The sequence below is a fragment of the Canariomyces notabilis genome (genome assembly GCF_033297395.1).
Source record: "Canariomyces notabilis strain CBS 508.74 unplaced genomic scaffold N656scaffold_30, whole genome shotgun sequence".
Classification (NCBI taxonomy): Eukaryota; Fungi; Ascomycota; class Sordariomycetes; order Sordariales; family Chaetomiaceae; genus Canariomyces; species Canariomyces notabilis.
In genome coordinates this window covers 117,717-143,421 of record NW_027041852.1, presented here as the reverse complement: position 1 = coordinate 143,421, position 25,705 = coordinate 117,717, and the positions used below count along the sequence as shown (strand labels likewise).

General features: G+C 56.4%; 12 protein-coding genes across 12 annotated transcripts; 8 read left to right on the top strand and 4 right to left on the bottom strand.

The window, feature by feature from the left end:
* Positions 1–140: 140 nt before the first annotated feature.
* N656DRAFT_413235 (uncharacterized protein) lies at positions 141–1,258 on the bottom strand. The gene is made up of 2 exons (XM_064809575.1): positions 899–1,258; positions 141–775 (listed from the first exon to the last, which is right to left on the bottom strand). The coding sequence occupies exons 1-2, from the start codon at positions 996–998 to the stop codon at positions 357–359; spliced, it is 519 nt and encodes a 172-aa protein (XP_064666232.1). The 5' UTR covers positions 999–1,258; the 3' UTR covers positions 141–356.
* Positions 1,259–4,105: 2,847 nt separating this feature from the next.
* On the bottom strand, positions 4,106–4,656 carry N656DRAFT_792351 (DUF1242-domain-containing protein; the record flags this gene model as incomplete). Its single annotated transcript, XM_064817070.1, has 5 exons — positions 4,106–4,129; positions 4,209–4,290; positions 4,384–4,440; positions 4,511–4,563; positions 4,654–4,656. The coding sequence occupies 5 exons, from the start codon at positions 4,654–4,656 to the stop codon at positions 4,106–4,108; spliced, it is 219 nt and encodes a 72-aa protein (XP_064666231.1).
* Positions 4,657–4,687: 31 nt separating this feature from the next.
* Positions 4,688–5,243, top strand: N656DRAFT_783885 (uncharacterized protein). Its single transcript, XM_064816050.1, has one exon. The coding sequence runs from the start codon at positions 4,843–4,845 to the stop codon at positions 5,143–5,145; it is 303 nt and encodes a 100-aa protein (XP_064666230.1). The 5' UTR covers positions 4,688–4,842; the 3' UTR covers positions 5,146–5,243.
* On the top strand, positions 5,199–5,673 carry N656DRAFT_691725 (uncharacterized protein; the record flags this gene model as incomplete). The annotated part of the gene is made up of 2 exons (XM_064810658.1): positions 5,199–5,259; positions 5,330–5,673. Coding segments are annotated over 2 exons (405 nt in total), but the record flags the coding sequence as incomplete, so codon positions are not given.
* A 331-nt stretch (positions 5,674–6,004) lies between these two features.
* On the bottom strand, positions 6,005–6,687 carry N656DRAFT_792349 (uncharacterized protein; the record flags this gene model as incomplete). The annotated part of the gene is made up of 2 exons (XM_064817069.1): positions 6,005–6,545; positions 6,650–6,687. The coding sequence occupies 2 exons, from the start codon at positions 6,685–6,687 to the stop codon at positions 6,005–6,007; spliced, it is 579 nt and encodes a 192-aa protein (XP_064666228.1).
* A 934-nt stretch (positions 6,688–7,621) lies between these two features.
* N656DRAFT_832131 (uncharacterized protein) lies at positions 7,622–9,993 on the top strand. Its single transcript, XM_064818652.1, has 2 exons — positions 7,622–8,633; positions 8,712–9,993. Exons 1-2 carry the CDS (start codon positions 8,118–8,120, stop codon positions 9,618–9,620), a joined length of 1,425 nt encoding a protein of 474 aa, XP_064666227.1. The 5' UTR covers positions 7,622–8,117; the 3' UTR covers positions 9,621–9,993.
* Positions 9,994–10,262: 269 nt separating this feature from the next.
* On the top strand, positions 10,263–11,844 carry N656DRAFT_771608 (AAA family ATPase-like protein; the record flags this gene model as incomplete). Its single annotated transcript, XM_064813874.1, has 4 exons — positions 10,263–10,406; positions 10,468–11,235; positions 11,301–11,632; positions 11,712–11,844. 4 exons carry the CDS (start codon positions 10,263–10,265, stop codon positions 11,842–11,844), a joined length of 1,377 nt encoding a protein of 458 aa, XP_064666226.1.
* A 173-nt stretch (positions 11,845–12,017) lies between these two features.
* N656DRAFT_412996 (uncharacterized protein) lies at positions 12,018–12,723 on the top strand. Its single transcript, XM_064809574.1, has 2 exons — positions 12,018–12,201; positions 12,260–12,723. Exons 1-2 carry the CDS (start codon positions 12,191–12,193, stop codon positions 12,573–12,575), a joined length of 327 nt encoding a protein of 108 aa, XP_064666225.1. The 5' UTR covers positions 12,018–12,190; the 3' UTR covers positions 12,576–12,723.
* A 348-nt stretch (positions 12,724–13,071) lies between these two features.
* N656DRAFT_690923 (uncharacterized protein) lies at positions 13,072–13,566 on the top strand (the record flags this gene model as incomplete). Its single annotated transcript, XM_064810649.1, has 2 exons — positions 13,072–13,246; positions 13,421–13,566. Coding segments are annotated over 2 exons (321 nt in total), but the record flags the coding sequence as incomplete, so codon positions are not given.
* Positions 13,567–16,621: 3,055 nt separating this feature from the next.
* On the top strand, positions 16,622–20,962 carry N656DRAFT_760940 (uncharacterized protein). Its single transcript, XM_064813226.1, has 2 exons — positions 16,622–17,113; positions 17,185–20,962. Exons 1-2 carry the CDS (start codon positions 16,703–16,705, stop codon positions 20,845–20,847), a joined length of 4,074 nt encoding a protein of 1,357 aa, XP_064666223.1. The 5' UTR covers positions 16,622–16,702; the 3' UTR covers positions 20,848–20,962.
* On the bottom strand, positions 20,943–23,660 carry N656DRAFT_783880 (multicopper oxidase). The gene is made up of 6 exons (XM_064816049.1): positions 23,047–23,660; positions 22,476–22,970; positions 22,198–22,424; positions 21,756–22,126; positions 21,394–21,631; positions 20,943–21,320 (listed from the first exon to the last, which is right to left on the bottom strand). Exons 1-6 carry the CDS (start codon positions 23,422–23,424, stop codon positions 21,032–21,034), a joined length of 1,998 nt encoding a protein of 665 aa, XP_064666222.1. The 5' UTR covers positions 23,425–23,660; the 3' UTR covers positions 20,943–21,031.
* A 729-nt stretch (positions 23,661–24,389) lies between these two features.
* N656DRAFT_792344 (iron permease FTR1) lies at positions 24,390–25,681 on the top strand (the record flags this gene model as incomplete). Its single annotated transcript, XM_064817068.1, has 3 exons — positions 24,390–25,024; positions 25,113–25,311; positions 25,385–25,681. The coding sequence occupies 3 exons, from the start codon at positions 24,390–24,392 to the stop codon at positions 25,679–25,681; spliced, it is 1,131 nt and encodes a 376-aa protein (XP_064666221.1).
* Between the last annotated feature and the right edge of the window lie 24 nt (positions 25,682–25,705).

Sequence of the window (25,705 nt, the reverse complement as noted above, 5' to 3'; positions counted from 1 at the left end):
CAAGTCAACTTTGCCTTTGATCATCTCGATGCATCGCAGATCTGCTCCCGTCCGTCGATAGTGTGGTCAGGATATGTAGCACACCAATCAGAGCTTCAGGCATTGCTCGGACAGGTAAGGAGTGGGGGAGTTCCCCGTCAGGCCTTCTCCGAGTTGAAAAGTTAAAAAGGAGGTGGCCAGGTCTTGCACTTTCTTTTCGCCTTGTGTTTCTCGGTTCGTTCTCTGTTCAACTCATCGATTCGGAGCATCGTGGTCCGCATCCGCAGTTGTACTTGACATACAGGACAGGGAAAATACACCATCTTACTGAGTACAAACGTGAATACATACGATATCTGGCCCATCTAGACGGGAAATTATATGACTCGGATTCGTACATCCAACTTGTCTTCCACCACTTTCAGGCGCATTGTACTCAGCAATCCTTCCAAGTTACTCTCCCGTTGAGATGATGGAACACAATGAAGGTGGCCGACAAACGTTGGGTTCATCACAACGGCGGAAACTGCTTTCTTGTCGGGAGCGAGGAATATGATACAGTCGGCCAGGACTGGATGAACCCTCAAGGTCAGGGCGCAATGCAAGGAAGCCTGAGCCAAAAGTGATCTGTCAGTCCCAAAGCAAAACCCAATCATTATCAGCGAGCCCCTATGGAATGGACATGGACCGTGGATGGAATTCCACCGCAGCGGCCACTGTAGGCAATGGAAGTTTACCTTAGTCGAAACGCCCGCTGCCTTCCTATGCAAGAGGTCATGGCTGATGCGATGCTGTGCTTTTTCTCGAGTCAGACCTAGGCCTGCACAGCACGTTTCTTTTCTCCACTGTCCTTCGTAATGCAGTACACTACTGCGCAGTATTCCCATAGTGTGCTGCTAGACGCAGAGATGCTACCTACATTGGGGCAAATACGCTCGGGCATGACAAGGAAACACTACCGCTGTGCTATCAGCCCTCAGGCAAACCTGAAGCCAACATGCGCAACAATTTCCACGCATACGGACAGCAAGCCCCAGCGGCTGGGCGACACAGACCCCGAAGGCGATGCCGGACACTCGGTGCTGTATACACTTTCACGATGGTGCATTCCCGGTAACTGAGGTATTGTATCCACGAATTCGGTACAAAGAATCCTGTCATATTACGGAGTACAATTCCTTATATCCTGATCCTGTCTCCGTAGAACTTCAACACAAACGGTAAAACACCCGATTCCAAACAAGCGGGCCCGTCCCGAATCTTCGAATCCCAGCAATTGCCATGTGGCTGACAAAATCCCCACAGCGGTCGCCCTTGGCAGCTTACCTCATCTTCGAGATTTCAACATCCCGCAACCTGGAATCCGACCATGACCGGGGTCGCCAGGGGCTCACCCGCAGGCACGCAATCAAACGCAGGTTGAAATTGCGATCATGGATCATGCGTGCTCGCCGATAGCCAGGTGACCTCCTCAATCCTTGCTAGCTCATGTTCTCGAAAATAGCTCCAAAGTATTGTCGAATGTCGAGCGGCCGACGACATGAGGATGCACCTCCAGGATGCGTTGCTATGGGTGTTCCGTTTGTTGTTCCGAAGACAACGAGGGCGCGAATGCTGCCACCATTGCCCTGTTGCCACCACGACCACGCCAGAATGTGCTTTCTCATCAGAGTGCAACATGGAATTCCAATGCTGGCAGGCAAGTTGCGTTGCGCTGTCAATGAACGCTTGCGGCCCGGGGACGCGCCACTGTATTGGGCACTGTGCATTCCGTGAAACTAGACAAGGAATTGGAGCCCGAATCGCCTCACCTCTGCCACCGGGCTATAAAAGGAGTGGCGCCGGCGAGTCATACTGGGGTAAAAAGCTGATGATGGTCTGCCTCAAGCATGGACGAATTGGTACAAAAAGTACGGCAGCATTGTCTCGAGAAAGCTGGCGTTTGAGCCAATCGAAAATCGCCAGGGGAGCTGCATCGTGAAATCGTGCAGCAATTGCATATGGCGATCTGGGATCAGGCCTGCATCTTTGGCAGCCCGACAGTCTCTCCTTTTTCCTGAGGCTGTCTCGTCTATCGTGTCTTGAGAACCAACCATAGGTCGATCTTGTTGCCACTCAAGCCTCTAGAAGAATCTTTCACATCAGGCATTGTCCATGTCCACCCCATTGGAGGCGGTGAGGCGCGCTTCTAATACCTGAGCCTCATCCAACACGCTCCAACACCTCAAATACAAGCGCCACTCGCCCCTGCGATGTATGTGGAGTTGCAGACACAGACTTCGATCGAGCCTTCTATGGAAGTTGAGGTGTCACCATATCGGCCGCTCCAGCCGGACCTTAGGTAGCAACGAACAGCCGCCCGAACCCATTTAGTTTCTGTTCCTCGTCGCAGAACCACCTCAGATTTGTTCTCTTTCCTAGGTACCTATACTAGAATCCCGTATCACGGCGGTCTTTGGGTTGTCGTGACTAGCCTTCATTCCAGAGCGTCTAACAAAATACTCTTGAGAATTGGAGTCCCTATCTCTTCTGCCGGGACAGCTACTACCCTGATATTCCAAGAAGCCGGGTTATGCATGCGGGCAGCAACATGATCAGTCATATCTCTAGGATATAAACGTACAGGTTGAGGACTCGAGGTCGGCTAGGCGGCATCGCCGTCGTCCACTTGCCGCCGCTGCCAAGCTCCTCCTGCCTAGACGACTCCAGGGACGAGGCTATGTACTCTCAAGCTCGCACGCACGCGATCCAACCGAGGTAAGGTAAGATGTAGATCCTGCAGGCTCTTGTTTCACACGCCTGCTAGAGAAAGTAGTGTACTCGCGCCCAGTTATGAACAGGTTCTTCGTACATACCTACCTGGGATATCTTGTTACCAGGCTTCTATGTTGCGCCTTGCAGTTGCACTCTTGCTACGGCCGTTTCCAAACTGCCAGAGCACGGCCAACCTAGGTGAACAACAAAAACTGGTTAACTACCTTCGAGATGTGAGCTCGACCGAGGATCGTATGTACATACATACCCAAAGATGATCCTTGTCCGTTCATGGCGGGCGGTGGACCCTGTCTCCTTCCGCCCGGCGGCGATCTCATCTCATGTCACGGCTGCAACGGACCGGTCAGGTGAGAGGAAAGAAGGCGGATACAACGACCACCTCTAGATGCATTATTAGGATCAGCAAACATCTCTAGTCTAGCAGCAGTTCTCTGGAAAGCTGTAAACGGCACTTCGTCTGTGTCGTTGAGTTTAGTGTAAGAGCTACCCCTTACAATTACTCATTTTGCTGGCCCGTATGGCGAGGGCATGTATTACGCGGGCCTTGCCTGTACAGGAAGTGAAGTCGTTTGGAATCCGTCATCGCAACATGTAGTTTGACTTCGGGTTTTGCCAAGCCGGCCTCGGGTTTTGAGAAATCCATGGCCTCGGCCCCTATTCCGGAGATCCCGGGCCTCCATAAGGTGGAACCGTCCCGTCTAATATTACTCCAAAGACTCGCCTTACCCCGACCCGGCGCAGCCGATGTAAGCTCAGGGACCAGTCGCAATCGGAGAGCACATGTATGAGGGGGCAAACAACGGATCACCAGGTCATGTGCCGGCCGGGCCGTGGTAGCCCACCTCGGCAGCCCGCCCTGGCCTGTCCTACTCGGCTTCCGAGCTTCTGCCCCGACCCGATGCCACGGGCCGAGGTAAAAAGAGCCAAACTTTTTCCGGGCCTTCCGCTTGACCTGCGCAGCAGCTGGCCATTGGGCAGCGTTTCGCACGACTTGTCTGGTAGCAAACGGGATATGGACGAAGCTCGAATCCGCGGAATGGCCTCGTTTTCCCTCACAAGACCAGTTCCGACGGCCCGCCCGTGCTGCCCCCTAGAGTTCGGCGATGCCCGAGAAACCAGGAAACGGAGATGGCATCTGACCTCTTCCTGTCGCCATACGCAAACATATATCGCCTGAATTGATTGCCCTCATTGATTGCGCAATAGACTACCCTGAACGCCGTGAAACCACATAGACGCGAACATAGACCTTGCGGAAGGACACCTAAACTCCGCCCCCGACCACGCAGGCACCTCGTGAAAAATTCAATGGTTGTATGCACAACGGAGGTATGCCTCAGCACAATCCGAATCACATCCCAAGGAATATCGAAATCTGCCGCAGCCGGAGTTAGCCAAACCACCCGTCTGCCTGCCTTGACCCAAGGACCGAGCAAATACCCGGGGCCACCCACCGCCATGAACCCACAACATAGGCTTATGTAGGGACTTAACCGTTCCCCTATCCTTGCGCACTTCCAGAATATGCCTGTTAAGCTGTCGTTGGGGGCGCGTGGTCGGTACCGATCGTGTCAGCGCGTCCGTCCTGACCAAGGTAGAAGTTTCTTCCAGGCAAAGGGAAGTTCTCACCCTGTCTTGTTGCGGTCGAGAATGGCGGGGAAGATCTGGTGCACGTAGGCGCAGGTGCTGCGGGTTTGGGAGACCGAGCTTAGCCTTCTTTTCCTTTTCCCAGTTCCAGATTTGCCGCGAAACGTACCATATCAGCAGGAGGATGACGAGCAGGAGGCTCTTGAAGTTGAATAGCGCCGCCTGAGGAAAGAAAGGGTGGGCGGATTAGCCGCGATGCGCCTAGCGGTTGATTTGATGGGGAGGAGGACTCGTCGTTCGTGAGACACATACCATGTTGACTGCTGTCTCAGGCGGACGGGTCTTTCGTTAGGAGGTTGATTGAGCCAGCGTAGCGATTGCAGCGACTGCGGGTTTGTGTAGGTTGGCGAGCTGTATCCGTACATTTAGGCCATCTCCACGGTTCGGTGTTGCCGATGTCGTAGCTTCGGAGCTTCCTGAAAAGACACATTTCCAGGATCAATGCGTTTTGCCAAGAGAAAATTGAGAAACACACCAGGGGGTGAGGCTAGCGGCTTGGGTGCATCCGTGCTGCTAGGAAACCCACAGTTATTGTGGATGCTGTCTCACCGTTGTTCGCAGTGCTTCACCTCGTCTCGAACATTTCCAAATAGTTGCATCAAGTACGGGTATCAACCACCCTTCTGGAAACACTTTATCCCCGACTTACCTTACCAAGGACGTACCTACCGTGAAACCCATACACCTTCATCGTCCATCCAAAACTACCTCTCTTGCCCAGCGGTTTTCAGACTCGATCACTGAGACTACAAGTCCATCTCCGATCCCAATAAGCACATCAGAACCGAGAAAGGAAAATGGAGCCTCGGGCTCGCGCCGGCAAAAATGTCGGCAAGATGAACTTTGGCCATGCCGAGCGTACGCTCCCTTCTCCCCGCCTCTCCACCTCCTCCATAAAACCACCCCCAACTTAACCTTCCCTCTGCAGTAGCGCAACTGCTCTACAGCCACGGCGACGCGCGGACGGCGCTGCCCGAGACGGTGCGGGTGCTGGACGAGATCCTGACCGACTTCATCCAGGGGGTGAGCTTCGAGGCGACGCGGGCGGCGCAACACGCGGGGCGGCAAAAGGTGAAATTTGAGGACTTTGAGTTTGCCATGCGCCGCAACCCGAGCTACATGGGCAAGATCCAGGAGGTGTTTGAGAAGAAGCGCGAGATCGAGGCGGCCCGCAAGAATTTTAGTATTGAGGATCAGCTCATGAAGGATGCTGATCGGGAGGAGAAGGCCGCTGAGAAGGAGCGCGAGAAGAGGGCTTCCAAGCGCGGAGGTGGTGGGGCGCGGAAGACGGATATGATGGTCGGCGAGGAGGATGTGGATTTGGATGGGGAGGAGCTGGAAGGGGAACGGGGGGATGGTGGGAAGAGGAAGTGAGGGTTTTGTTTGAGAATTTTTATTCGGAGGGGCAGTATGCCCTCATGGTGTTATCTACGCATGGCGATGGCGTTCCGGTAGGGTTACGGCTGGGTTTATGGGCGAACTTGCGGAACGGAGTTTGGGTCGCGGAGCGAGCATCACGGACTGGACTGAAGAAAGGCAGCTTTGCGTTAAGAGTCAGGCTTTTGTCGACGACCTCGCTATTGTCGCCGTCATCAGCATCCATCTAAGCCTTCTCATAGGCCACAACCTCCAGGATGCCTTCCTTCGCAATCCCGGGGACCTCCCCGTCGCCCAGCACCAAAGCCTGAATAGCGGCCTTGGTCAGCGGCCAAGGCACGGCAAACAGCCCGGTGTTGATCCGGCACATCCTCAGCTCGCTAATAGCGCTTGCTCCCGGCTTCTTTTCCTCCTCGGCAATCAGCCGCATGAGGTGCTTCATGGCCGGTCCCGTCGCCCGGAGGATATCACTGGGCGAGTCGGGCCGCCCCATGCCGCTGCCCCGGCTGGTGAAGAGGAAGCCAATGTAGTGCCCACGGCCTAGGGCACCGGCTGGCTGTGTTGGGACAAGCAATGCCGTGCCCAGCAGCTCGTCGGGGGTAGACTGAGCGCAGTGCGCCCGGTACACCCGAAACTCGGCCGGGTACCGCTCGCGGAAGGCCAGAGCGATGCCCACCCCCCAAGAGCCGAGGCCGTTGCAGGCGTGGATTAACACGCTGCCGGCTGGGGAGGCGAAGAGGTCGCCTACCTTCTCGGTGATGCGAATTCTTGTGATGTTGCGGATTCTTGTGATGCGGGTGAGAATAATGGGGTCAGGGCTCCCTGGGGTGGTTGTTAGGGCATTAACAGGGGCGGGAGCACTGGCGCTTACCTTTGCTTGCTCTTGGGTACGCGGCCCGTCATCCTCATGGAGAGAAGGTGCACGTTCGCGAGGCATTGTGAGCTTGGTTCTTTTGGTGTGAGGTTGCGGTTTGAGTGCTGTTCGTCTTTCGTATCGAAGTATCAAGATGTGATATACAGAGACTGCGAAGGGAGCAGGAACCCAGAACCCATTGAGATTAAATAGAACACATCTCGGACGTGGAGTTACATGGCCGAGAGACTCAACCTAGGAAACCCCGTCCTGTTCTAAAGTCATGTAATCTGTTGCAAATAAGGTATATATACCTGTGGGAAACTCAGCCCAGTTGTTTTTGCGAGAAGGAGAAATGATTGAGCGTAAGGCTCAGAGGACCTGGCTATGGATATCGGGCGGTGAGGGCGTTTGTCCAGTGCTAGTGAAGGCGCGTTTGTAGGGACAACAGAGCTCAAAGGCTCAAAGGGCTCATCCACCAACAATAACAAAGCTGAACATTCGAGGGCAGGCCTATTGCTCGACTTAACAACTGACTGCGAGACAACCCCAGGTCATACTGTTCCATAGCTGTGGAGGGCGTTACCCATGAGGGGCCTTGCGTGGGGTATGACCTTGACCTTGATATCCGTAGCATTACTGTGGTAGAGAGAAGACTGCTCTGCTGGACATCCTAGTTGAGACCTGGTACAATATCTCCGTACCTTTCGTGATGAGCATCAACGCACAGCTGCCCACAAGTCCGAGCAGCTGCAGCCCGTGACAGGTTGGTGATGCCAACACACTGTCGAGGGTTCAGATCTCTCAAGCAGCGCTCAAACTTGTCACAATTGATGCATGCATGAAGACGAATGAGGCCCAGTTAACAGTTGCGTTTGCTGGAAGTAGCAAAGACTCACATGACACTCAACCCCCCCTGGCCCAACCCCACTCTTTTCCCCAAATTCCAACCGTTTCTGTTGGAGAGCCGATCGTTGAATGACGCTACCAACATGCACCTCCTTCCCCAGCCATCAGTCTCCGTCTTCCCCGCTGTAGCATTCATGGCTCATATCCTCTAGATACTTCTTTCGGAAAAATAGGCCGAGACTTCACAGTATGCACACTGGATCGAGAGCGATATCGGTACTGGGATCCCAGCCATCCGACGGCGGGCCCTATCCGACAGCCTTGGCCCGTAGCCTCACAAACGGATGACGAACCGGTGGTTCTCAAGGCTTCCTACTGGCCCGGATGAGAGACTACACGTCTGCCGGGAATAACAAGCACATCAATCCCCCACTTCTGTGGTGTTCAGGCCTTTGGCTTGGATCATCACATACACCACACGTACGCTAGGGCTGGCTTGGACCTCTCTCACGGACATTCCCGGTCGACTCTTTACTCCTCCATGGATAATGGATCAGTTGAGGTTTTCTATTATTCTGGGAGAAATCTTTACATCGATTTTACTAGTTTGGTGTACCGGGAATAATACACAACCACCATGCCTTCGTTTCTGACTGTGCCGCAAACCCCGCGAGCAAAGACGAGATTTGAGGATAGTGATGATGATTCTATTGATGAGCTCCCCATGGAGGAGCTAGACGGCTACAAGTCCCCGTCACCATTATTGACCCCTCCCGTCCCGAGGTCACTCTCGGCCAGCCCAGCTTCCCAGTATGGGCGGCTATCACCATGTCCAAGGGCCTTGTCACCGGTGCCATACCAGAATCCACGGGCATGGAAGGCATCGTTTGCACAAAGCTTGCAGCAGATCTGGGGTAAAAATCGGGGTGTCATTTTGGTGGCCGTCTCACAGCTCTTTGGAGCCCTCATGAATCTGTCTGCGAGGCTGCTGGAGTTAGAGGCGGGGATGCACCCGTTCCAGATCCTCTTCGTACGCATGAGCTCAACGACGTTGCTATCTTGCCTGTACATGTGGTGGAACAAGGTCCCTCATTTCCCCTTGGGCCCTAAGGGAGTCCGATGGGTGTTAGTTTTGAGAGGCGTGACTGGGTTCGTACGTATAGACCGCTCCCTTTCACTCTACCACCGTCAACACCATCCACCATTTAGCTAACTTGCCATGAAACCGCAGTTCGGCATTTACGGGATGTGGTACTCCATGATGTACCTCCCGCTGGCCGAGGCCACAGTGATCACTTTTCTGGCCCCCAGCGTGGCAGGGTACATCTGCCATGTACTCCTCAAGGACCCGTACACACGTACAGAGCAGATTGCCTCGTTCATCGCCCTGGCGGGGGTAGTTCTTATCGCCAGACCAACTTCACTCTTCGGAAGCCAAGACAGCAACGACCACCAACCCGTCCCGCCAACTACCGTCCCGGCCTCCGCGAACCTCACCTCCCCCCATGTCCCAATGAGCCCCGAACCCACCCCGGCCCAGCGCCTCTCTGCAATCCTAGTCGCCCTGGTGGGTGTGCTGGGCGCCGCAGGGGCCTTCACGACGATCCGCATCATCGGGACGCGTGCGCACGCGCTCATCACGGTGAACTACTTTTCGGCGTGGAGCACGGTGGTGTCGACGGCGGCGCTGCTGCTGGGGCCGGCGCTGGGGATCGGCCAGCCGGGCGTCAGCTTCGCGGGCCTAATCCCGGAATCGGCCTACCACTGGCTGCTTCTGCTGGCGCTGGGCGCGTGCGGCTTCATCATGCAGTTCATGATGACGGCCGGCATCGGCGGGGACCGGGCCAAGTCGAACCGCGCCACGGCCATGGTGTACACGCACATGCTCTTTGCGGCGGGGTTTGATCGGTTTGTGTTTGGCCACCGGATGGGCGTGATCAGTTTGGTAGGTTGTGGGTTGGTTGTGGGCAGTGCGGTTTGGGCTGCGCTAGGGAAGAAGGAGGGTAAATCGGGAGGGGAAAGGGCGGATGTGGAAAGGGCTGTACGGCAGGGGGAAAGGGGGGAGGAAGGGACACCTATGCTGGTAGAGGAGGCGGGTGAAGAGGAGGACGGCGGGATGGAGCTGGAGAGGGTTAGGTAGGGACTCGGGATGTTGGACGACGGACTATACGGTATTGGCCTGGGTAAAGAATGTGCAGGAGTTTTGGAGTTTGAGATAATGAATGGGGGTTAAAAAGACAAGGCATATGAGAATGGAAGAGACAGGACAAACACTGGCTGGCGTCCTTTGTTGACCCGAGGGAGATAAACGGTATTGGAATTTTTACTGCATTGAGGGAAGGCATTCCATGGAGCAGGCAATCCCCGATACTGCGATTCGCATCTGTCAATACCGTAGGGGGAACATTGAGGAAGACAGGGAGAAAGGGGCGCATCACATCCCATCTACTCCGCGAATACAATTGGATAAAATGCCACAAGTTAGACATAGAATAGAAATAGCTGAAATGTTCTGCTATACCTACTTTTTGCTCTTTCCGAGTAGCAATTGATTAAGAGGCCGTGTAAGTGGCGCTCACCTCGGTAAAGGCCACACCGAGGCAGTGCACAGACCATCTAGTTCAATGAATCGCGTAGGTAAATTTGAGAGCTCCAAGGTCGCGTTCACCTTCTGGCCCAGCAATTTCCCCAGGCTGGCCGGTTTTTTTGACAATACAACTCCACCTCGAACCGATTGTGACGACTTAGTATCCGATCCAACCCAGCTCCATCGAGGCCAACCATGGTTCAAATCAGCGAGGTCCGCGGCAACAGTCGCGACAGTCGCACCGCCGCCCACACACACATCAAGGGTCTTGGTCTCAATGCGAATGGCATTGCCGAAAAGCAGGCTGCCGGCTTCGTTGGCCAGACATCGGCGCGCGAGGTAAGGAGTTGCAGAATCAGTTTGCACCAGATCGAGAGCTAACAGTGCATATCTGGTGCAGGCCTGCGGTGTCGTCGTCGATCTTATCAAATCGCACAAGATGGCTGGCCGGGGAGTGTTGCTAGCAGGGGGCCCAGGCACTGGCAAGACGGCACTGGCTCTCGCCATCAGCCAGGAACTTGGCACAAAGATCCCCTTTTGCCCCATCACGGGCAGCGAAATCTACTCGACCGAGGTGAAAAAAACCGAGGTACTGATGGAGAACTTCCGGAGAGCCATCGGCCTCAAGGTCCGCGAGACCAAGGATGTCTACGAAGGCGAAGTCACCGAGCTGACGCCCGAAGAAGCCGAGAACCCGTTGGGCGGCTACGGCAAGACCATCAGCACCCTTCTGATAGGGCTGAAGAGTGCGAGAGGGCAGAAGAAGCTACGGCTCGACCCCAGCATCTACGAGGCGATCCAGAAGGAGAGAGTTACCGTCGGCGACGTCATCTACATCGAAACCAACACGGGCGCCTGCAAGCGCGTGGGCCGGTCCGACGCCTACGCGACCGAGTTCGACCTCGAGGCTGAGGAGTACGTGCCCATCCCCAAGGGCGAGGTGCACAAGAAGAAGGAGATTGTGCAGGACGTGTCGCTGCACGACCTCGACGTGGCCAACGCCCGCCCCCAGGGCGGACAGGACATCATGTCCATGATGGGCCAGCTGATGAAGCCCAAGATGACCGAGATCACGGACAAGCTGCGTAGCGAAATCAACAAGGTCGTCAGCAAGTACATCAACCAGGGCGTGGCCGAACTTGTTCCAGGTGTGCTCTTTATCGATGAGGTATTCTTGTCTCAGACCGTTTGTGACGTGGGACTGGCGCGCTGACGTTGGTTTTTTTTTATTAGGCGCACATGCTCGACGTCGAGTGCTTTACCTATCTGAACAAGGCGCTGGAGTCGCCCATCTCTCCTATTGTTGTCCTTGCATCGAACCGGGGGATGGCCACTATTCGCGGGGCTGACGACCTGGTGGCTGCCCACGGCATCCCCCCCGATTTCCTGTCTCGCCTGCTGATCATCCCCACGCATCCGTACGAGCCCGACGAGATCAAGCGCATTGTGCGCATCCGGGCCAACACCGAGGGCGTCCACCTCACGGATGCGGCCATTGACAGGATTGCCGACCACGGCGTGCGCATCAGCCTTCGTTATTGCCTCCAACTGTTGGCCCCTGCGAGGTACGTTTCTTTTTTGTATCTGTCTCGGATGCCCGCAGCGGAATCTGGAGAAACTGTGTGTGGCTGACACGGAGAACAGTATCCTTTCCCGCGTCAATGGTCGCGCTATAATCGACGTCCAGGACGTCGCAGAGGCCGAGGACCTGTTTCTGGACGCCCGGAGGAGCGCCAATGTGCTAGCGAGCGAAGCCGGCCAGGGATTCATCTCATAACTCGGTCTGCCGGGTCTCGCACTATCCTCGGCTCGGGGGAAAACAGGGTTGGGGGCTCGGGACTAGTCACATCTCTGATATTTTGCTGGTATGATAGAACGAGGGAACGGAGCAGGTTGGGAAAAATAGCTTTGCAGGTCGGAGTTGGCGCGTGGTGCTTTATTTTTGTGTTTTTGTTGGGGGTCTCATTACATTGTCGGGCGCATCCCGAGGCGCTGGGTGGCGGACGGTTTGTGGCCTCTCATTCTCCAAAGACTGGCGATATCTGAGAATCCTCGCCGTCCCAACAGCAATCCTGACTCACACATTCCGCCCCCTTGAGGACAACAACAAGCCTCTGGCGGAAATGAATGGACAGTAAGAGCAGAGCAAAGTTGGAGTTTGCCTATGCCCGATTCGGCTGACATGGTTTTTGTCCCAGCATATTCCTCATTCCACAGTGGGCATTCTGGCAAATTCCTTTGACATTGTCATGGCTGAGAGGGGCTGGATTGAGGATTGACTGTTCCCCACTGCGAACGGAATTCTGCAAACGCTGGGACAAAGAAAGCTGGGACGCAATATCTTGTCAGCTACGGTGCATTCCCGAGACAACCAAAGGCCATCACTCTGTGCAGTCCGCTGGGCCGGCCTCCTGCGTGCCCGTCATAATAGCAACCATGGTTACCAGTGATAAGGTCATTCACGGTTGGCAGGGTCATTGTCTGCCCGGTGAATTAATGGGAGGATAACTCACAAAGGGGACAATCCAACCAGAAAGCCCAGCTCAGACATAATTATACGCGGAGGCGTTTTTGGAACAGACAATTTTTTGCCTCCCCTCCTTCCAAGCAAGACTCCCTTTTCCTTATTCATTCTCTGTGTCGTTAGAGAGAGACACACAGATCAGGGGGCCCAGTGAACTGGAACAGCCCCTCTCAGCCATCGCTGAGCTGTGTGGTTCTTGCTTTCTTCGTCTCTCAGGTCTCCGTTTGTTGTTGCTCTTACAACTGCACCATCTGCTCGACGTGATGAGGAGAGGAAAAAATGACAGAAGTGGTAGCTACTTCGTCGCAGCAGTCCCGGCATCATCCTGCGCTGGCCGGCCCCTTGAGCCGCCCATCCATCCCTACGAGATCGGCCGATGTGCTCTCGAGAAAGCACGGTTCCTCCTCCGATACCCCCTCGACAGTACCCCCTTTATCGTCTTCGTCTGCCCCGGCACCCCAACCCGAATCTCATCGGGAGTCGTCTATAAAGAGAAAGCGAGCTGCCTCCATCGACACCGAGGAGGCCAACCGCCCCAAGATCCAGAGCCTGACTCTCAGATCGCCGGCTAACGTTAGTCCGCGACCCTTTGACACCAGTGGGGTCCTGATTTGTCTCTGCACGCCCGAGCCAAAAGTCCCAAGGCCGCGAAACGGTATGCTTGCTTTTTTCTCGTAGTTTGTTAGCTTCAGGAGAGAATGTGTCATCCTTGTCTTTGCCTCTTCGTTGCTGTATTGCTGTTATTAGTCCTTGCTCTCTCTTCTTTGTATGGTTAGATGATGAGCCTGCTGTCAGGGCCACCGCTAACATGATGCGTTTCTGCCACTAGCCTTCATTCTATACCGCCAGCACCGTCAAGCCGGGGTAGTACAGCAGAACCCTGGTCTGGCCAACCCCGAGATCTCAAAGATCATTGGCGAGCTGTGGCGCGACGAACCGGAGGAGCACAAGATCCAGTGGAAACGGCTAGCCGAGGAGGAGAAGCAGCGGCATCAGCAGCAGTACCCAAATTACCGCTATCAGCCGCGGCGCGGGAACAAGGCAGGGGGCACGGCCTCGTCCACGCCCACTCCAGCACCGGGGGAGGATCCGAGCCGGTGTCCCAAATGCGGTGGGCGGTACATTGCCACCCCGCGGACACCGACGCCGTCAACGCCCTTCATGACACCCGCAGCTACCAAAGCATCTGCGCATTCGGCTTACAACCCCTCTTCCTCGGGGCGCAACTCGACTCCGTCGAAAGGGGACACGAGCAGAAGCAGCCGGCCGCCGCATGCGGGGGGTTCCTCCAGCGGAGTCAGCAGCGGCTTGTACGACATCAAGGAGAGCCACGAAGGCATGATGAGCGCCCCGGAGGCCAAGCGTCGGCGGTACAACGCCGCAGGCAGTTACCACAACTACCACGCCCTGCCGTCGCCGCCGCTCCCTTTTGGGTCCGGCCACCATGGGCGCCAATCCTCGGTTGGCGGACCCTCCAGCTCGTCAGGCTATGGTCTCCTTCCAGGCCCGTCCTCGATGCTGGCGCGCGCGAGCCCTGTCCCGATGCACCCGCCGCCGCCGCCTCCGCGCCCACCGCAGGGATTGCCGCAGTACGTGTCGTCCAGGGGTGGAGGCTTAGCCTCCGACTTTGACGAGTCGCTCCGTCTGCCGCCGCTGCAGACGCACCTGCCGACCTCTCCTGACAGCGAACCCAGCGCTGGCCCGGGACCGGGACCTGGGGGCGGCGGGGGAGCGCTAGGCATCTTGAACCCGCCTCCGACCATTCCGAATTCTTCGTACGGGGGTGGCCACCAGAGTCACCGTGAGGCAGCTGCCCAAGCCCAGGCACACGCGCGCAGCGTCGAGGCCATGGTCATGAGCATCCCCTACATCAACAAGCTGCGCGTGCTGGAGCGCATCAGCCCGCCGCTGGCGTCCGACTGGCCGCGGGGACCGATTATTGCTGTTGAGGGGCCAGATGCGAGGCTGCTGCGGCTGGTGGCGGGCGTGATTGAGCGGGCGCTGACGGCGGCGTCGGGTGATTGGGAGGTGCGGTGCTGGGAGGATGGGTCGTCATCAGCCCGGTCTTCCGTCGCTGGCACTGCCTGTGACGGCGGTGAGGACATGGCCGCCGTGACAGATGCTAAACAGCCCGCTTCCCGCCACGGCAGCCACGCCAGCATCACCACCACCATCACATCCACTACTGCCAACACCACCGCCCAAAACACTGCCCCAAACCCACTAGCAGCCTACCTGACGAGCATCACAGCCTGGCACGCCAAGTCGGCTGAAATAACCGCCTTTGTGGCGGCCACGACACCATCATCCTCAAGCACCCACCACCCGCGAACGACCTCCATTGCCTCCTCATCTTCCCTGTCGGGCTGCTCCTCCTTGGAACAACAACAACAACCACAACAACAACAGCCACCAACAACAGCAGCAACAGCAACAGGAACAGACCGCCATCCCCTCCTGTCCCAACCCACCCCTTCGACCGCAACAACAAACACAAACCCAACAGCTATTACTGGTACTGGTACTGGTACCGGTAATAATACTACTGGTACTGGTACTAGTGCTACTAAAAAACTGCCCATCGCCCTCCTCCCCTCAGGCTACGCCCTGACCCTGTCAGACCGTTCCGCCTGCTCAGTGCCCATCGCCGACGCCTATGCGCCGGTTGACCACTGGCAGTGGATGGCGACGCTGTGGCGGGGCGTGGTGGGCGCGGATTTGGTGGTTTATGTCCGGCCTGTGCGTACCAGCACTAGTGGTGGTCTCCCACTTCCTCATACAAATCCTAATACGAATGTACCCGCCGCCACCACCTCCAGTTCCGCAGTTGTTGGGGCTGGTGGTGGTGTTGGCAGTGGTGGTGCTGGTACTAGTATTGCGGGGGAGGATGTGACAGGGCCGGGATTGGGTTTGGGAATGGGATCTGGGGTGGAAGTCAAGAGCTCGGCGTTGATTGTTGTGCGGGTTGGGACTGGTGGTGGTGATAGGGTAGGGGGCGGATTGGATGAGAAGATGGAACGGAGGCTGGGGTTTGAGGTGGTTGAGTGGGTGCGTGCGGCAGCGTGGGAGGGGAGGAGGGAGGGGTTGGGGTTGGAGTATTAATATTGATTCTTGAGGGGGGTGGGTTGCTCGTTTAGAAGGGGGTGTTCAGGGACTTGGTTGGTTCGTCTCTCAATCTTCAATGTAGGTTAGTTACAAGTGGACGAATGGTGGTTGTTGGTTTCGAATCGGGTGTGGGCGGTTGCACAAAAGTGTTCTGGAGTATGAAGGCCGGGAAGATGCAGAAAAGGGGGTCAAAGTCACAGGATGTGTAATAATGGCTGATTGGGAGGTCGTGGACTTGGTTCTTCGTTTTCTGTTTGAGTGAAGTTACGTCGTCGGTGTATGATAGTACTTGGGTTCACCTTGGCTACTCGTAACTGAGGTTTGGTGTTTACTGGCTTGGGCTGGGTGTCAAAAGATTGGCGTGGTGTTTGGGCAAGGGGATATCTTTCAGACAGGCAAAGACGGGATACTAGTTCAGAGGTTGTGAAGAAATTGCACATCAGAAAAGGGACGGCACATGCGTATTTGGTGTGGTAGATTCGGTTGAGTCCGTACCTAGTTGAAGGCTGGCACCATACAACGACGTTGTATCTAATCCGTACAACAAACACATTCGTTTTCTAGGTTGGCCGTCGGGAACAGCCGGTGTTGTTTGAGGAAGCTTCGTTCAACCATCTCCTCTATCATACATGATTTCTTTTCCTTTTTTTTTTTTTCATCCAGAATCTCGGCTCCAAAGCAACATTAGCTTACAATTTCACTCATAGAGAACGCAATGTTGGTCCTGTTGCAATTCGTTCTCTCCTCGGCACTTCTAATATTGTACAGTACAATGGCTACATTCGTCGTCCGTAGATGGGCACCGGCACCTGAAGCGGGTCCGGGACGGTGCAGGTGGAACCCCCTGTCAGTCTTGGCGTAGCACTGCAGCTAATCGCGTCTCCTGCACCCAGACGCGACCCCGTTTGACGATTGACATTGACGACGTCTCCATCAACAACCGCACCTCAAGATTACCCACACCACCAAACGACCCGAGCATGACCTCCCATCGGTGACCAGCACCATGTCAGAGCTCGCGGTTGGGCAGAAAATCCAGCTGAGCGACGGCCGCAATGGCACGATCCGCTTCGTCGGGCAGACCAGCTTCGCCCAGGGCGACTGGGTCGGCATCGAGCTCGACGACGGCTCCGGCAAAAACGATGGCAGCGTGCAGGGCGAGCGCTACTTTGACTGCCCCATGGGCTATGGCATGTTTGTGCGACCGACAACCGTGACCGTGATCGCCCAACCGCCGCCTCCGCAACCCAAACCCGCCGCCGCCGCCAGAAGGCCTTCGTCGCGTCCCAGCAGCATGTTCTCGTCGACTTCTGCACGCGGCCCTACCCCATCCGACTCGGGTCTTATGAAGAGGATGAGCCAGAATGCGCCAAGCCCAAGTCCGGTGCCTAGGCAGTCACGCTCGCTCAGTGTCCGAGTGAGTATACAGTATCCCATCTTCAGCGCCAGCACACGACCGGTAGAAGCTTACCCCGAGTGTCCCTGCAGTCTCCTACAAAGTCTCCGACGAAACAGTTAGGCATCGCTCCGTCGAGTGCAGGCTCATCACGGACTGGCACCCCCTCCAATGCCAAACCCGGCGCGGGCGCGAGACCCCGTCCCTCCGTCTCAGGAGGCCGAGCCTCCATGGCACCGCCGCCAATGCCAGCAGCTAGACCTCCCCGACAGGTCTCAACTGCTTCTGCGCCTAGGGCCGGCGCCACAGCTACGAGGCCTGTAAGTGGTCGATTATCGTCGGCACCAGCAAGGCCAGGCCAACTCCGGCCGGCTAGCGGGAGGCATGGTTCCTCGGGCTCCTTGTCAGGCGTGGAGAATCCCAGGGCTCCGGGAAAACGCAGCAGTGGAAGCACTGATTCACCCCGGAGGAGCAGCGACGAGGAGATTCTCTCCCCGCAGCCTACCAGCCCTGTCCATCTCCGAACCGCGGCTCTAGAGAAACTAGCCGGTTCAACCCCAACGGCAACAGCAGCTGCTAGGTCGCCTGCGACAACTACCGCACCGTCACGCCCTTCTCTCAACGCCGCGGCAGCAAACAAGGAGATCGAAGACCTAAAAGCCAAGCTTCGCGTTCTGGAAAAGAAGAGGATTGAGGATCGTGAGAAACTCAATACCTTGGAGAAGGTCAAGGGGGAGCGCGACAAGTTTGAACGCATCATTCAAACGCTACAAATCAAGTACCAACCCCAGCAGCAGGAGATTGCCGACCTGAAGAGGCAGCTCAAAGAGGCCGAGACTCGTCTCTACAATGTCGAAGAGATCCAGGCCGAGCACGAGTCCGCTATGGAACTTGCCACGCTTGACCGCGAAATGGCTGAGGAGATGGCCGAGGTGTACAAGACCGAGCTTGATGCCCTCAAGCAGAAAACCGAAGAGTTGGAGCTCGAGGTGGAAATCCTTCGCGAAGAGAACGCCGAGCTCACCAAGGGTGTGTCGACCGAAGAGAGGTCCAGCGCCGGCTGGCTGCAACTAGAGAGAAACAACGAGCGCCTTCGCGAGGCACTCATCCGCCTGCGGGATCTGTCACAGGAGCAGGAAGAGGAGCTCAAGGACCAGATCAAGGGCCTGGAGGAGGACCTCCGCGAATTTGAAACCGTCAAGGAGCAGTACGCCACGTGCAAAGAAACCCTTACGCAGACGGAGGCCGCTGTCGAGGATCTTCGCGAGCAGTTGAACAACGCCCTCGGCGCAGAGGATCTGATTGAAAGTTTGACCGAGCAGACGATGAACCAGGCCGAGGAGATTAAGGAACTCAAAGCTGTCATCGACGATCTCGAGGCCCTGAAGGAAATCAACGACGAGCTCGAGGTCAACCATGTGCAGAATGAGAAGGAGCTGCAGGAAGAAATCGAGCTCAAGGACGCTGTCATTACCGAGCAGCTCCGGCAGGCAGCCCAGCAGAAGGAGACAATGGAGGACATGGAGTACACGCTGTCGAGATTCAGGCAGCTGGTTACCAGTCTGCAGAGCGACCTGGAAGACATGCGCGCCTCACATGCAGTCACCGAGAACGAGTCGGAGCAGCTCAACAGCCGATCCAGGGCCATGATGGATCTGAACTTGAAGCTGCAGCTCTCGGCCGCCAAGGCCCAGGTCAAGACGATCGATCTGGAACTGCGTCGCATGGAGGCCCAGGAGGCCGAACAGCACCTCGAGATCGTCAAGCTGTTCTTACCCGACACCTATCAGACCGACAGAGACTCGGTCCTCGCACTGCTGAGATTCAAGAGGTTGGCCTTCAAAGCGAACCTGCTCAACGGCTTTATCAAGGAGCGCGTCAATGGACAGCCGCACCCAGGCCACGAAGACGACGTGTTTGAGGGCTGCAGCGCCGTCGACAAGCTGACGTGGGTGTCTTGCATGTGCGACCGCTTTGTCAACTCCATCAGCCACTGCTCGCTCGAGCAGTTTGCCAAGTACGAAGGCGCTCTCTACGAGCTGGAGCCTGTCGAGAGGGCATTGAACGGCTGGATCGACGGTCTAAGGCGGGACGATCTGAAGGAGAAGCAGTGTGCTGCTGAGCTGCAGCGGACGATTGCCCTCATGACTCACCTTGGCGAGGTGCACATCTCCAACGACCTGCAGAGCTTTGCTGACGACATCCACATGCAAGCGTTGCTCATGCAGAGCCACCTGGAATCTGCTGCCGTCGCATTCACCACCACGAGGTCGATGGTGCAGAGAGTTGTACCGCCAAGCGAGGATGAGGATGAGCTCAGCCAATACTTCTCCAAGAAGGCCGAGGCCGTCGTCACGCAGACACGCAGCACAAAGGTCCTTGCTAGCAAAACGATCCGCGCTCTAGAGGATCTCAGGACACGATCCCTGTCACTCAGTCCTGAGACGATGGAGGTGTTTGAGCGCTGCCAGTCGGCAACAGCAGAGTTGGCCGACATGGCGCGGAGGATCGGCCTGGATCTCCACCAGCTCCTACACGAGGAGGGCAGGACCGAGCCATACACATATGCCGAGGTGCAGGCGTGCGTTCAAAAGACGGCCATGTCTGCCTTTGGCACAAACGAGACGGACCTCTTCTCGACTTACCTCAACAAGCTGCGCGCCGTGACCTCGCAGATCTCGGACCTTGCGGCCGTCAGCACCGACCTGGACCAGACGACGGAGTTTGAGCGCAGCCCGACCCCCTGGTTGCTCCGCAGCCAAGAACTGAAAGCGCTCAAGAACGTCCCCGTCGACACCGAAGCCGAGATCCGCCGCCTCAAGGACGACATCAACGACGCCCGCCGCGCCATCGCCCTCCGCGAAGAGGACCTCAGCACGGCGCAGGTCAAGATCGAGACGCTCGAATCGCGCATGCGTGACGCGCACGCCAAGGCTTCGCGCATTACCGAACTTGAAGCGCAGATTGCGGCAGCCAAGGAGCAGGCCGCGAATCTGTCAGATAACCTCAAGAAGCAGGACCGCGAGCTCAAAGCGCTCGAGCAGGACCGAGACAAGTGGAAGCAAGTCGCCAGCAACAGCCGGGTGGTTACCGCCGGCGACGCCGATGCCAGTACTGGCGAAGGGGCCCGGGCCAGCCGGGAACGCGCCGTCGCCACGGCGCGTGAAATGGATGCGCTCAAGAGCGAGATCGAGGCCCTGCAGGCCGCCGTGCGCTACCTGCGCGAGGACAACCGCCGCGCTAGACTGACGGAGCAGGCCAGCTACGCGTGGCTTGCGGAACCGCTGACGAAGAAGCCTTCGCCGGCTGAGCAGCGTCGCGCTATGGTTGCTGCGGAGAGTAAGGCTGTGTTGGGTGAGTTGGTCAATTTGGCGGCGAATGCAAGGGTTTTTGATTTGGAGGCCGTGGTGAAGGAGGAGAAGAAGGGGAGGTGGAAGCCCGCGAGGGAGACGCCGCAGTTTCATGCTGCGAGGCAGATGGAGGATTGGGTGGTGTGGAAGGGGTGGGCGGGGGAGGTGGTTAGGAAGGGAAGGGCGGTGGTGGCGGGTAGGTCTTCTGATGTGGTGAGGAATGGGAAGGAAGCTGCCAAGAGGAGGGCGGTGACGGCTAAGTTGCAGATCCGGCTGCCGGGGTTGGGGATGATGGGGGTGGATGGCAAGGTGACTGGCTCTGGTTCACACTGGGGCAGGGAGGTGCAGATTGTGGGCTCGAGGGAGTGGGAGAGTTTGCAAGGGCATGGGCAGTTGGTTGTTTGATGTCTGGTGTCTGAGGAAGAGATTGTGAGGGCAGAAGTGAAGTGTAGGCTTTGAGGATTATACCCCAGTAGAGTTAGAGAGGGGAGGATTGGTTAATGGAGCGTGTTTAGCAGGTCAGTCACTGGTGGGTGACTCTGTCTATTTTGATATGTTGGTATCATCTGCTGTCTTTTTGGCAACTATTTCATGCCGCCCGAATAACACCCCTACCCATTCCAACCTCATTTCCAGTCCCATCCCCTCCCATCTGCCCAACCACACCATCACTACCATCGCCGTTTATCCCCATTTTGGTCTCTCCAGCGCCATTCCATCCCTTCTCCACTTCTTGCTGCTGCCCCTGACCCTGACCCTGACCTTCCTCTCCATCTTGAAGCGGTGGTTCGGCCAGCCCATACCATACAACAACAGCAACGCCCAAAAGGCCGGTCACGCAGCTAAAGACAAAGCCCACGATCCCCTGGGCCGTGAACCTAACCATCCCATGGCAGTCAGCATACAAATACCATACAGAATATCATCCAAAATAAGAGAGAGGGGACACACCCAGCAGGCAACGGCCCAGGCGGCGCATTCTCCCCCGACAAATCCAAGAGATCGTCACCGTCCTTCCCGGCGGCATTGCCGCGCGTGGGCACGCCAGCGGCCACACACGCCGCAAGATGATCTGCCGGCAGCGTCCGAGTCCGTTTTTGTTGTATGATCTCGTGCGGCGCCTCGATGAATGTGGCTACTAGCCCGGAGGCGACGTGCCATTCTATGTGGCAGTGGAAGAGCCAGACGCCTGTCATCATCATGTCATGTCACATGTGTCAGCTGAGGTATCTAAACTATAGCTACTTTAAGGTAGGTAGGTACTTGAGGAAAAGAGAGAGAGTGTGTGTGTGTGGGCGGGTGATGTAATGTACCGGGATTATCAGCCCTAAACCGCAGGACAAGATGCCCATTCGGCCGGACGACGACCGTGTCGCGGCGCATGGGGGCCACGGTCGCACTGAGATTCTGCAGGTAGTAGTCTGAGATGAAATCGCCCGCGTCCTCGTCGGAGCGGAACACGGTCTGAAAGTGGTGGCCGTGCAAGTGGAACGGGTGCTTGCCTGCATCACGGTTGTTGACGACCACCTCAACGATCTGGTTCTTTTCGAGGACAAAGCTGGACGTGTAGGTCCCGTACACGGCCGGGTCGGTTGCGAGATTCAGGTTGTTGTCGCCTGTGGTTAATACTGTGTAGAGGGTTGGGATTTTGGGGGAGACGTAAGTTATGTTGTTGAAGAAGGCGCTGATTTTCATGTTAAGATTCATGGTAATTGACAGGACGGAGGGAAAGACAAGGACAGAAAGGGAACGTACTAGTTCGCCCCGTCGCCGAGGTTGTCCATGGCCACGTCCAGTGTCACGATGCGGTCCGGCTCGCCGAGTAGAGTCTGGTTGTCCCACGGCAGCAGGGTCGTGTCGTCGAGCGGGCTGAATGACGGGTCCGGCAGCACGGCCGGATCCGGAAGCGGCTTGCTCGCGTCGTACACCAGCCAGCCTGTGACGTTCCAGTTTAGGTCGTCAGGGAGGGTGTCAAACATGTCCTATGACACTATCAGCAGGGACCTTGGGCAATGACTTGGCCGTCAACTCACTGTATCCATGCTAGCCACAAACGGAAAATTCCCCTCCGTATCATCCCTCGCCGTAATGAGAAAGCTATACCTCTGCGCAGCAGCGAGATAAATCATGCCCGTCTCAGTCGGGTGCGTATATACGCCGTCAATCTCCACCACAGTCACATTATGCCCCTCAAACCAGACATACTGCCCGGCAAACGCGCCAATATTGACCATACGAAATAGATAGGTCCTGCCCGGCGTCACCGGAACTGTCAGGTTCTGCGTCTCGTTGAGCAGAGCCGATTTCGGCACGGGCTCGGCGCCCGTCGGGTTGGCCTTGCTGATAAACCACTTCAGCAATCCCGGCATCTGCTCGTGGTACCAGTCCGAGACAGACATGACTACTTCCTCATCGTACAGATCCCGGAACGGGGAGGCCGGGTCGTGGACGATAAGCGGTGCGCGCAGGCCGTCGGGATACTGCCCGTGCGTGTGGGAATGGTACCAGTATGTTCCTGGTTGGTCGATCTGTTGTCAGGGCCCAGGGGTTAGGTTAGGTACCTCACTTCCGGGAGAGGATATTAAGAATGATATGTGGCCTCACTGTGAAATTGTAGGTGAACCTCGACCCCGGCGGAATGGGGCATTGCGTCACGTAGACAGGGCCATCCATCTCATTAGTCCCATTCTGAAAAAGACCATGGAAATGGAGTGACGTTGACTGGTTGCCCAGAGAGTTCAGGACGTTGACGATGAGGCGGTCTCCGACGTCAACTCGGATGATGGGAAGAGGCCAGGCGCCGTTGATGCCGATGACGGGTCTGTCGGCCATGCCATCGGGATTGGCTGTCACCCAGGTGATGTTGAAGTCGTATGTGACGGTGGCGGCGTGGGATAGGGTCAGGTGGCCGAGCAGGCAGATCAAGGGGGTGATCGTGGCCCACCTGCAGCGGTGACGGCTGCCATGTTGACTTGAGTTCATAGTTTGTTAAGCGTGGTTGGATTATTGAGGCTTTGAGCTCAATTTGGAGTTTTGAGGCAGGGGGTGTAAGTGATTATCTTATCGATCGATCAGATAAATTTCCCCCTGAGGCCTTTTTGTCCGCTGCAGACAGAACAGGATAGATTGACGCACATCAAAAAATTCCATTTCCGCGTCAGGTAACATATCCTACCTCAGCTACCGAGCTAATAAAGAGGCACTCAGTTTCCGTGGAGCAGTGCCTGGGGCCCTGGGCATCTGGCCGCCGGCGGACGGAGCCGGGATTCGGCAAAAGACAAGCATTGGCCGCAGATGCTGGGAAGGCTTAATCAAACTTGGCTCCTCTTGGCAGATTTTGGCGAGGTGTGGGTTCTGCAATGGGGCATGATCCATTGAACATCCGATTCTTCCCCGCTACCTGAACAATCACCCACAACTTTGACAGTTCTGAAACGGTCTTTCCGGTTCGGAATCGTTGACGTACACTAGTATAGCGCTGCAGCACCACATCTCGGATACTTAGAGTCTCTAAGGTTCTACACGTGCCATTGATGCTGGAAAATACACTTTATCCCAGTTAGTAGATTCAAAGCACTGCGAAGAAGTAAAGGATAAGCTGTTATCGTTGATGGTTGACCAACGGGCACACAAAAGCTGTGGCTAGGTCCAAGCCCTTAGCCTGGAGTGAAAGTGTAAACTGTAAACCCTTCCGGACAATTCCCGTCGTACCCGCTCCATATCCCATCCAATCCCGATCCAATAATCCTGGGTATGTACAGTATCCCATGGACCCTTCCCGAGGTTCCGGCTCCGTTATCAGATCATCCCATATCTCCACATCAGATAATCTAGACACTTGCCCTCAACGCCATCCCAACACCCCCTCCCCTTCCCCTTCAGTCCTTCCCAGCCACCATTCCTCCCTCTCAAATCTCAACCGCCCAGTCCAGTCCCGAACCTACAAGATGTCACCCCCCGATGTCTTCTCCCTCCCCATATTCCTAGTCACCTTCCGCGAATCCCTCGAAACAGTCATCATCGTCTCCGTGCTTCTCGCCTTTCTCAAGCAGACCGTCTTTCCCCAAGACAGAACACTCTACAAAAAACTGGTCCGCCAGGTCTGGCTGGGCACCGGGGCCGGGTTTCTCCTGACGTTGCTCATCTCTGCCATCCTAATCGGCGTCTTCTACACAACCGGCGCCAGCAGCTGGGACGGGCCGGAGCTGAAATACGAGGGTGCTTTCTCCCTTGTGGCGGCTGTTATTATTTCCGTTGTGGGTGCGGCGCTGTTGAGGGTCGGGAGGATGAGGGAGAAATGGGCTGGGAAGTTGGCAAAGAGTATTAACGATTACAACAAGGACGGTGGTGGTGGTGGTGGTAATGGTGGGAAGGGAGCAATGATGATGATGTGGAGGCGGGTCAAAAGCTGGACAGAACGGTATTTCATGCTGGTTCTGCCCTTTGTCACCGTCCTCCGTGAGGGCATCGAGGCCATCGTCTTCATCGCGGGAGTGACCTTTTCCGCGCCCGCCACCGCCGTGCCGCTCGCCGCGGTTGTCGGGTTGGCGGTGGGTGCTATTGTGGGTTGGGTTTTGTACAAGTGAGTCTTCCCCCCGTTACTATCCACAGTGTAACGAGCCTGTCCACCTTGGAAATGGAATCAAACAGAGCGCTGACTTGACTCTCAGAGGCGGATCGTCAACCAAACTGCAGGTCTTCCTCGTCATCTCAACATGCCTGCTTTATCTCGTCGGGGCGGGGCTCTTCTCGCGCGCGGTGTGGTCCTTTGAGCAGCAGGCGTGGCAAGACATCATCGGCGGGGATGTCACCGAAACCGGGGACGGTCCGGGGTCGTATGACATTGACAAATCCGTTTGGCACGTCAACGTGAGTACTTCTGCTGCTTCCTAGCGGGTCCAATTCAATTCACAGACAGCAGAGCAATCTGACCATGCAACAGTGCTGCAACCCAAACATGAACGGCGGCGGCGGATGGGGCGTCTTGAACGCCATCTTTGGATGGACAAACTCGGCAACCTACGGCTCCGTCATTTCGTACAACCTGTACTGGCTGTTTGTTATCGTCGCCTTCGTGCTGATGAGATACCGCGAGGTACACGGCCGCTGGCCCTTGACCAAGGCGAAGGGCTCTCGCCGACAAGAGGATCATGAGGCTGGGAATCGTGCGAGCGGGGAGGACAAGGCGTCAGTCGGCAAGATGGTAGCGACAGAGGGAATAGCTCCGGTTGAGGTCTAAGGGCTGGCGCCGCTTCGAGTCGTC